The sequence below is a fragment of the Puntigrus tetrazona genome, unplaced genomic scaffold (assembly GCF_018831695.1).
Source record: "Puntigrus tetrazona isolate hp1 unplaced genomic scaffold, ASM1883169v1 S000000683, whole genome shotgun sequence".
Classification (NCBI taxonomy): Eukaryota; Metazoa; Chordata; class Actinopteri; order Cypriniformes; family Cyprinidae; genus Puntigrus; species Puntigrus tetrazona.
The window spans coordinates 309,508-319,856 of record NW_025048297.1 but is presented as its reverse complement, the minus strand read 5'-3'; the positions used below and the strand labels follow the sequence as shown (position 1 = coordinate 319,856).

The 10,349-nt window shown below is 38.3% G+C and overlaps 1 protein-coding gene and 1 long non-coding RNA gene across 2 annotated transcripts; both read right to left on the bottom strand.

The window, feature by feature from the left end:
• Positions 1 to 6,404: 6,404 nt before the first annotated feature.
• LOC122334914 lies at positions 6,405 to 7,110 on the bottom strand. Its single transcript, XR_006248840.1, has 2 exons — positions 6,995 to 7,110; positions 6,405 to 6,896 (listed from the first exon to the last, which is right to left on the bottom strand). It is a non-coding gene; the product is annotated as an uncharacterized LOC122334914 (long non-coding RNA).
• Positions 7,111 to 8,249: 1,139 nt separating this feature from the next.
• Positions 8,250 to 9,707, bottom strand: LOC122334911. Its single transcript, XM_043232795.1, has 3 exons — positions 9,573 to 9,707; positions 8,692 to 9,367; positions 8,250 to 8,566 (listed from the first exon to the last, which is right to left on the bottom strand). Exons 1-3 carry the CDS (start codon positions 9,705 to 9,707, stop codon positions 8,394 to 8,396), a joined length of 984 nt encoding a protein of 327 aa, XP_043088730.1. The 3' UTR covers positions 8,250 to 8,393.
• Positions 9,708 to 10,349: the final 642 nt, after the last annotated feature.

Here is a 10,349-nt window from a genome sequence, read left to right as displayed (position 1 = left end):
TTTAACGTGGTGGTTATGCGTTACTGAAACTCCGTGTCAGACCGATAAACCTTTTCTCTCTCCATTTAAAGGAGAGTGGATGTGATGGACCTTATTTGATCTTATTAAACAGTAGTTCGGAGAACAGGGTATCAGTATCGCTGCAGCGACCACGTTGAAAACTCCATTTCAGCTAAAGTCGATAAAAACTCTCGTTTACATGAACAAAGAGACACAGTTTGGAGTGATTCGCGTTGAGCGTGGAGTAGTTTTACGATTTATGAACACGCTTCAAAGATTTAATTTAATTTTGTTCGTGTCAAACAACTTTTAGAAGTCTTAGTTTGTTTGACCGTCATCACGTGACCACGTGATTAGTCGAACGGAGTTTCTTTATTACGTGTCAATGGGTGTTTTGTGTCGCCTTCAGCTGGAAATGGACTGTTTAACGTGGTGGTTTATGCGTTACTGAAACTCCGTGTCAGACCGATAAACCTTTTCTCTCTCCATTTAAAGGAGAGTGGATGTAGTGGACCTTATTTGATCTTATTAAGCTTAGTAGTTCGGAGAACAGGGTATCAGTATCGCTGGCGACCACGTTGAAAACTCCATTTCAGCTAAAGTCGATAAAAACTCTCGTTTACATGAACAAAGAGACACAGTTTGGAGTGATCGCGTTGAGCGTGGAGTAGTTTTACGATTTATGAACACGCTTCAAAGATTTAATTTAAATTTGTTCGTGTCAAACAACTTTTAGAAGTCTTAGTTTGTTTGACACGTCATCACGTGACCACGTGATTAGTCCGAACGGAGTTTCTTTATTCGTGTCAATGGGTGTTTTTGTCGCCTTCAGCTGGAAATGGACTGTTTAACGTGGTCGTTATACGTTACTAAAACTCCGTGTCAGACCGATAAAGCTTTTCTCTCTCCATTTAAAGGAGAGTGGATGTGGTGGACCTTATTTGATCTTATTAAGCTTAGTAGTTCGGAGAACAGGGTATCAGTATCGCTTTGCGACCACGTTGAAAACTCCATTTCAGCTAAAGTCGATAAAAACTCTCGTTTACATGAACAAAGAGACACAGTTTGGAGTGTTCGCGTTGAGCGTGGAGTAGTTTTACGATTTATGAACACGCTTCAAAGATTTAATTTAATTTTGTTAAGTGTCAAACAACTTTTAGAAGTCTTAGTTTGTTTGACACGTCATCACGTGACCACGTGATTAGTCGAACGGAGTTTCTTTATTCGTGTCAATGGGTGTTTTTGTCGCCTTCAGCTGGAAATGGACTGTTTAACGTGGTGTTTATGCGTTACTGAAACTCCGTGTCAGACCGATAAACCTTTTCTCTCTCCATTTAAAGGAGAGTGGATGTGAGTGGACCTTATTTGATCTTATTAAGCTTAGTAGTTCGGAGAACAGGGTATCAGTATCGCTCGGCGACCACGTTGAAAACTCCATTTCAGCTAAAGTCGATAAAAACTCTCGTTTACATGAACAAAGAGACACAGTTTGGAGTGTTCGCGTTGAGCGTGGAGTAGTTTTACGATTTATGAACACGCTTCAAAGATTTAATTTAATTTTGTTCGTGTCAAACAACTTTTAGAAGTCTTAGTTTGTTTGACACGTCATCACGTGACCACGTGATTAGTCGAACGGAGTTTCTTTATTCGTGTCAATGGGTGTTTTTGTCTCCTTCAGCTGGAAATGGACTGTTTAACGTGGTCGTTGTACGTTACTGAAACTCCGTGTCAGACCGATAAACCTTTTCTCTCTCCATTTAAAGGAGAGTGGATGTGGTGGACCTTATTTGATCTTATTTGCTTAGTAGTTCGGAGAACAGGGTATCAGTATCGCTGGCGACCACGTTGAAAACTCCATTTCAGCTAAAGTCGATAAAAACTCTCGTTTACATGAACAAAGAGACACAGTTTGGAGTGTTCGCGTTGAGCGTGGAGTAGTTTTACGATTTATGAACACGCTTCAAAGATTTAATTTAATTTTGTTCGTGTCAAACAACTTTTAGAAGTCTTAGTTTGTTTGACACGTCATCACGTGACCACGTGATTAGTCCGAACGGAGTTTCTTTATTCGTGTCAATGGGTGTTTTTGTCTCCTTCAGCTGGAAATGGACTGTTTAACGTGGTCGTTTATGCGTTACTGAAACTCCGTGTCAGACCGATAAACCTTTTCTCTCTCCATTTAAAGGAGAGTGGATGTGATGGACCTTATTTGATCTTATTAAGCAGTAGTTCGGAGAACAGGGTATCAGTATCGCTGGCGACCACGTTGAAAACTCCATTTCAGCTAAAGTCGATAAAAACTCTCGTTTACATGAACAAAGAGACACAGTTTGGAGTGATCGCGTTGAGCGTGGAGTAGTTTCACGATTTATGAACACGCTTCAAAGATTTAATTTAATTTTGTTCGTGTCAAACAACTTTTAGAAGTCTTAGTTTGTTTGACCGTCATCATCACGTGACCACGTGATTAGTCGAAACGGAGTTTCTTTATTCGTGTCAATGGGTGTTTTGTCGCCTTCAGCTGGAAATGGACTGTTTAACGTGGTGGTTATGCGTTACTGAAACTCCGTGTCAGACCGATAAACCTTTTCTCTCTCCATTTAAAGGAGAGTGGATGTAGTGGACCTTATTTGATCTTATTAAGCTTAGTAGTTCGGAGAACAGGGTATCAGTATCGCTTTGCGACCACGTTGAAAACTCCATTTCAGCTAAAGTCGATAAAAACTCTCGTTTACATGAACAAAGAGACACAGTTTGGAGTGTTCGCGCGTTGAGCGTGGAGTAGTTTTACGATTTATGAACACGCTTCAAAGATTTAATTTAATTTTGTTCGTGTCAAACAACTTTTAGAAGTCTTAGTTTGTTTGACACGTCATCACGTGACCACGTGATTAGTCGAACGGAGTTTCTTTATTCGTGTCAATGGGTGTTTTTGTCTCCTTCAGCTGGAAATGGACTGTTTAACGTGGTCGTTGTACGTTACTGAAACTCCGTGTCAGACCGATAAACCTTTTCTCTCTCCATTTAAAGGAGAGTGGATGTGAGTGGACCTTATTTGATCTTATTAAGCTTAGTAGTTCGGAGAACAGGGTATCAGTATCGCTGGCGACCACGTTGAAAACTCCATTTCAGCTAAAGTCGATAAAAACTCTCGTTTACATGAACAAAGAGACACAGTTTGGAGTGTTCGCGTTGAGCGTGGAGTAGTTTTACGATTTATGAACACGCTTCAAAGATTTAATTTAATTTTGTTCGTGTCAAACAACTTTTAGAAGTCTTAGTTTGTTTGACACGTCATCACGTGACCACGTGATTAGTCCAAACGGAGTTTCTTTATTCGTGTCAATGGGTGTTTTTGTCTCCTTCGGCTGGAAATGGACTGTTTAACGTGGTCGTTGTGCGTTACTGAAACTCCGTGTCAGACCGATAAACCTTTTCTCTCTCCATTTAAAGGAGAGTGGATGTGGTGGACCTTATTTGATCTTATTCGCTTAGTAGTTCGGAGAACAGGGTATCAGTATCGCACAGCGACCACGTTGAAAACTCCATTTCAGCTAAAGTCGATAAAAACTCTCGTTTACATGAACAAAGAGACACAGTTTGGAGTGATCGCGTTGAGCGTGGAGTAGTTTTACGATTTATGAACACGCTTCAAAGATTTAATTTAATTTTGTTCGTGTCAAACAACTTTTAGAAGTCTTAGTTTGTTTGACACGTCATCACGTGACCACGTGATTAGTCGAACGGAGTTTCTTTATTCGTGTCAATGGGTGTTTTTGTCGCTTTCAGCTGGAAATGGACTGTTTAACGTGGTGGTTGTTATGCGTTACTGAAACTCCGTGTCAGACCGATAAACCTTTTCTCTCTCCATTTAAAGGAGAGTGGATGTGAGTGGACCTTATTTGATCTTATTAAGCTTAGTAGTTCGGAGAACAGGGTATCAGTATCGCTGGCGACCACGTTGAAAACTCCATTTCAGCTAAAGTCGATAAAAACTCTCGTTTACATGAACAAAGAGACACAGTTTGGAGTGATCGCGTTGAGCGTGGAGTAGTTTTACGATTTATGAACACGCTTCAAAGATTTAATTTAATTTTGTTCGTGTCAAACAACTTTTAGAAGTCTTAGTTTGTTTGACACGTCATCACGTGACCACGTGATTAGTCCGAACTGAGTTTCTTTATTCGTGTCAATGGGTGTTTTTGTCGCCTTCAGCTGAAAATGGACTGTTTAACGTGGCCGTTGTACGTTACTGAAACTCCGTGTCAGACCGATAAACCTTTTCTCTCTCCATTTAAAGGAGAGTGGATGTAGTGGACCTTATTTGATCTTATTAAGCTTAGTAGTTCGGAGAACAGGGTATCAGTATCGCTTTTAGCGACCACGTTGAAAACTCCATTTCAGCTAAAGTCGATAAAAACTCTCGTTTACATGAACAAAGAGACACAGTTTGGAGTGATCGCGTTGAGCGTGGAGTAGGTTTACGATTTATGAACACGCTTCAAAAGATTTAATTTAATTTTGTTCGTGTCAAACAACTTTTAGAAGTCTTAGTTTGTTTGACACGTCATCACGCGTGACCACGTGATTAGTCGAACGGAGTTTCTTTATTCGTGTCAATGGGTGTTTTGTGTCCTTTAGCTGGAAATGGACTGTTTAACGTGGTCGTTTATGCGTTACTGAAATTCCGTGTCAGACCGATAAACCTTTTCTCTCTCCATTTAAAGGAGAGTGGATGTGGTGGACCTTATTTGATCTTATTAAGCTTAGTAGTTCGGAGAACAGGGTATCAAGTATCGCTGCGACCACGTTGAAAACTCCATTTCAGCTAAAGTCGATAAAAACTCTCGTTTACATGAACAAAGAGACACAGTTTGGAGTGATCGCGTTGAGCTTGGAGTAGTTTTACGATTTATGAACACGCTTCAAAGATTTTATTTAATTTTGTTGGTGTCAAACAACTTTTAGAAGTCTTAGTTTGTTTGACACGTCATCACGTGACCACGTGATTAGTCCGAACGGAGTTTCTTTATTCGGGTCAATGGGTGTTTTGTCGCCTTCGGCTGGAAATGGACTGTTTAACGTGGTCGTTGTACGTTACTGAAACTCCGTGTCAGACCGATAAACCTTTTCTCTCTCCATTTAAAGGAGAGTGGATGTGGTGGACCTTATTTGATCTTATTCGCTTAGTAGTTCGGAGAACAGGGTATCAGTATCGCACAGCGACCACGTTGAAAACTCCATTTCAGCTAAAGTCGATAAAAACTCTCGTTTACATGAACAAAGAGACACAGTTTGGAGTGTTTGCGTTGAGCGTGGAGTAGTTTTACGATTTATGAACACGCTTCAAAGATTTAATTTAATTTTGTTGGTGTCAAACAATTTTTAGAAGTCTTAGTTTGTTTGACACGTCATCACGTGACCACGTGATTAGTCCGAACGGAGTTTCTTTATTCGTGTCAATAGGTGTTTTTGTCTCCTTCAGCTGGAAATGGACTGTTTAACGTGGTCGTTGTACGTTACTGAAACTCCGTGTCAGACCGATAAACCTTTTCTCTCTCCATTTAAAGGAGAGTGGATGTGGTGGACCTTATTTGATCTTATTCGCTTAGTAGTTCGGAGAACAGGGTATCAGTATCGCACAGCGACCACGTTGAAAACTCCATTTCAGCTAAAGTCGATAAAAACTCTCGTTTACATGAACAAAGAGACACAGTTTGGAGTGTTCGCGTTGAGCGTGGAGTAGTTTTACGATTTATGAACACGCTTCAAAGATTTAATTTAATTTTGTTCGTGTCAAACAACTTTTAGAAGTCTTAGTTTGTTTGACACGTCATCACGTGACCACGTGATTAGTCCGAACGGAGTTTCTTTATTCGTGTCAATGGGTGTTTTTGTCGCCTTCAGCTGAAAATGGACTGTTTAACGTGCACTGTAAAAAAACACCCGTTGTTTTTACAGGAAAACGCTGGCAGCTGTGGTTACCAGAGAATTCCTGTAAAAAATACAGCAGCACAGTAGATAACTTTACTGACACAATATGTAAATTGATTAACAGTAAATGAAATCACAGCTGAATCACATTAAAAACTTAAGTGTACAAAAAAAACTTGTTTATTTATATACAACAGTTATGCAATATTGACTGTCTTTTCCTGTATTTTTTACATGTAATAATTGCTTATTGTGCATCAATAAATGATACAATTAACAAGGAAATATCAAACAAAACTCATTTTAACCGTTAAAACAACAGTAAAACTTTGCATTTTAAATGATGATGTTCTGTGTATTATACATAAAATCTATTCATAATATGCTGTATTTTTATGTTTTAATGTTTATGTTTAAAGTTATTGTGGTAAATCTCAAAAACACATCTTGAGAAAAGACAGAGCAAAATATAACTTGAGAAATTTATTTATTTAACAGCCATCGTCAATAGTTGTAAACAACTGGATGAATTTTTCTTCAAACAAGTTCAAAGCTTCAAAGTTTACGTGCCAGGCACACAACAACAACAACCCACACTCTCCTTGTCTGGAATGTTCCACAGTATGGCATAAAATTTATCTATCTCCATGGAGACAATCAGGTGATGCCAAAAGGCCAAGTTACAGGTCAGATCTACAGGCGAGCCCCCTCACGTTTGGTAAGGTATTTTTTGCAATAAAAAGAGTTATAATTGAATAAGTGCAAGATAGATAAGTTTTATACCATATTGTAAAACATTCCCCCAAAGAAAGAACATCTTCATGAAACAAGCAGGTGGTGGACTCGCTACCAGAAAAAGTTAGGTGCACCTTTAAGACTTAAAAAAAACCAAAAATAAAATTATATAGTGCTTTAATAAACATAATACACATTGTGAATTTAACAGTGAAAACTAACAGTACCTCTTCTCAAACAAACAGAGAAAAAGTTAGTGTACCTTTAAGACTTAAAAAAATAATAATAATACACATTGTGGATTTAAAGTGAAAACTAACAGTACCTCTTCTCAAACAAAGAGTCAGAGTCCACAGAAAGAGTCCATATTTTGGCTTAACGCCACTCGTGATCAGAGAGTTCCTGTATCAGAGTGAGGACTCGAGGGTTCACATTGAGACGACGCTTGAGTTTTTATTCTCTACTTTGGTTCCTTTTTCTGGGTTTATTGAGAAAAACACCCTGTAGAACAAAAGCATATTAAGCATTTTAATTGATCAGTTATAAAAAAACAAACAAAAAAAAACACTATCGGTCAAAAGTTTGGAAAGTGTACTATTTTGATTGTTTTTGAAAGAAGTCTCTTCTGCTCAACAAGGCTGCATTTATTTGATCCAAAATACATCAAAAACAGTATTATTGCAAAATATTTTTTACAATTTAAAATAACTTTCCATTTCAATATTTTAAAATGCAATTTGTTTCTGTGATTCAAAGCTGAATTTTCAGCATCATTACTCCAGTCTTTAGATTCACATGATCCTTCAGAAATCATTCTAATATGCTGATTTGCTGCTCAAGAAACACTTATCAATGTTAAAAACAGTTGTGTAAAATTTTTCAGGATTATATAATGAATGAAGTTCAAAACAACAGCACTTATTTAAAATAAAGCTTTTGCAACATTATAAAAATGTCTATACTCTCACTTGATCAATTTAATGCATCCTTGCTGAATAAATGTATTAATTTAAGTTCTTTCCTAAAACAACAACAACAAAAAATTACCGACCCAAAACTTTTGAACGGTATTACAATGTTACAAAAGCTTTCTATTTCAGATAAATACTTTTCTTTTGAACTTTATATTCAATGAAAAAAAAAAAAAAAAAAAAGTTTAACAGTTAGTAATGATCAAATGTTTCTTGAGCCTTCAGGAATCATTCTAATATGATGATTTGATGATCACGTGACTCTGAATTTTGAGCATTTTTGTGATGCTCAAAATTCAGCTTTGCATCACAGGAATAAATTACACTTTAAAATATTCAAATAGAAAAGTTATTTTACATTTTAATAATATTTCACAATATAACAGCTTTTTTGTATTTTTAATAACATAAATACAGCCTTGGTGAGCAGAAGAGACTTCTTTCAAAAACAAACAAAAAATAAAAATAGTACAGTTTCCAAACTTTTGACATGCATACATTTAAAAAAAAAAAAACAGTCTGAACCTTGCCAAGACTCAGAGCCGAACCAAGACCGAGACTCAGGCCACACCCAGAGGCAAGGCCGAGAGTCAGACCCAGACTAAGACCGGGCTCGAGTCCAGATCTTAGTCTGGGTCTGACTCTCGGTCTTGAGTCCCGGCCTTAGTTAAGGTCCGGATTAAGACCAGGACCTCTGAGCCAGACTCCAGGTCCCGGAGTCCCAGGTCTGAGAAATGAGTAAGCTATGTTTACTCACCTTTGAAGAAACTCCAGAGTTGAAGCCAGCTCAGATGGATAGTGAATATTAAAACAGTAGTAGCTCCCGAACATGAGGCACAGTGCAGAAATGAAGGAGGAGATGTTTGTGTTAATAAGGTTCCGATCCAGACTCAGCATGTACCTTGTGGAGGAATAGCAGGACTGTCCTATGAACAAATTATTTAACAGGTTATATTAATAAGTGCTGCACTCACATGACAAATTCTATAAACAGTGCAATTTAATAAAAAAAAAAAAAAAAAAAAAAAAAAAAAATATGAAACAGACTTACCACAGACAATAACAACGGGTGTCAGAGGCACTTGCTCCAGTTGGACCTCTTCTGCCAGACATGTATCTTCTACATGGAAGAACATGGACTCCTTCTCATCAAAGTAGCTGAGCAGAAGCAGGGTCATCTCTATCACGTCATCTGAACAGCCACTCTGGAGTCCCCGCATCCTCTGAAGCCTTGCATAATTCTGAAGGAATTTCTTGCTCTTGTTGACACAAACTGTGGTCAAGTAGTCGAGAAGCCTTTTTCCTTTCAAATCCAAATTTCGTGTGAATGTCTCTTTGAGGTCAATCCCAGTGAGTTCCATAAAGTGGACTGACATGCCAAGTTCATCAAACCAAAACGGCCACTCCTCTCTAAGGCATTTGATACTTTTTCCCTGGTTGACATGTTGACGCTGTGTGTAAAATGTGGACTTCATTAAACATTTTACCTCCTCTGGATTGGCATCAGAGTGTTGGAACATCACCTTAAGTTTTTCCATCTTTTGCTGCTGGCTCTCTTGAGTTTCTTCAAGGGGCAGAAATTTTACATTCCATTTAATGCACCCATAAGTGTCCTGCATTGCTGCTCTATCTTCTAATGGGATCTCGTCTGTTTGGTTGAACTTTGGGGTGAAACAGAGAGCGTTGGCAGCGATTGGGTAGGTGAGGCTTCCACAGATGATAGTGAACTATTCTCGGGAGTGTGGTCTTTAAATGGCAAAAAATAAGATTGATTCACACTGTAAAATATTTCACAATGTCCATGTCTGCTTTTGATTTTGAATAGTTGTGTGGTGGTGTATAGTGTTTTTACTTACATTTCCGTTTCCAAGCAGAAAGAAGCTTTCTGGCTTCTACAGGTCTTAATGCTGTCATCAAATCAGCCTCCGTTACGAAGCGTAGATCATCATATGTCTCGACTCCAATGGACTGCAAGTGCTCTTCCAGGATGTTTTTGTTTACTGCTTGAAGTTGTGGTAGGACTTCCATGATGGCGACATCTAGGAAGGTTCGCTCTGAGTCAGTCATATTTGCACTAAAGAGAAAATGGCACCTTCAAACAAAACAGAAAATATATACAGTACATACACTTAACCCGAGCAGGGACATGCATCAGGTAACACATATTAATGTCAAATTATTTACAGTAAGAAGTGAGCTTTAATTGACTTTATTTTTCCACAATACTGTGTTTTAGTGGAATGACTTGGTATCCATCAAGAATGTATGACACCAAAGGATAGAAATCGGGCAGGTCATTAATGTTGATACACTGTAACCCAAGACTGTCCTTTGTCACAGAATACAGATGGTATTCTGAGAGGAAGGTGCCTTTGTGGATATCCATCAAAACATACACAGATGTGTCATTATGAATCAAGATGAGTAGAAGTTCACCAAACTCCATATACTCATCATTTCTGTACACAAGAAACTGTCCTTTTTTATATGCAGTGCCCTTGTACTGAATGTCTGTGGTAACTGTGGTATTGCTTTCTGAAAAGGCCAACTCCCTGACTGCATGTTTAATAGTGTCACTGTAGAGGTGGGGATAAAACGCACAGCTGTCCTTCACTTGCAGTAGTTTACTGCATTCTTGCCCAGCTAAAAGATATGCCTGATACATCTGATGACGCTCTGACAAAGTTTGACAAATGTTTTGAAGTTTTT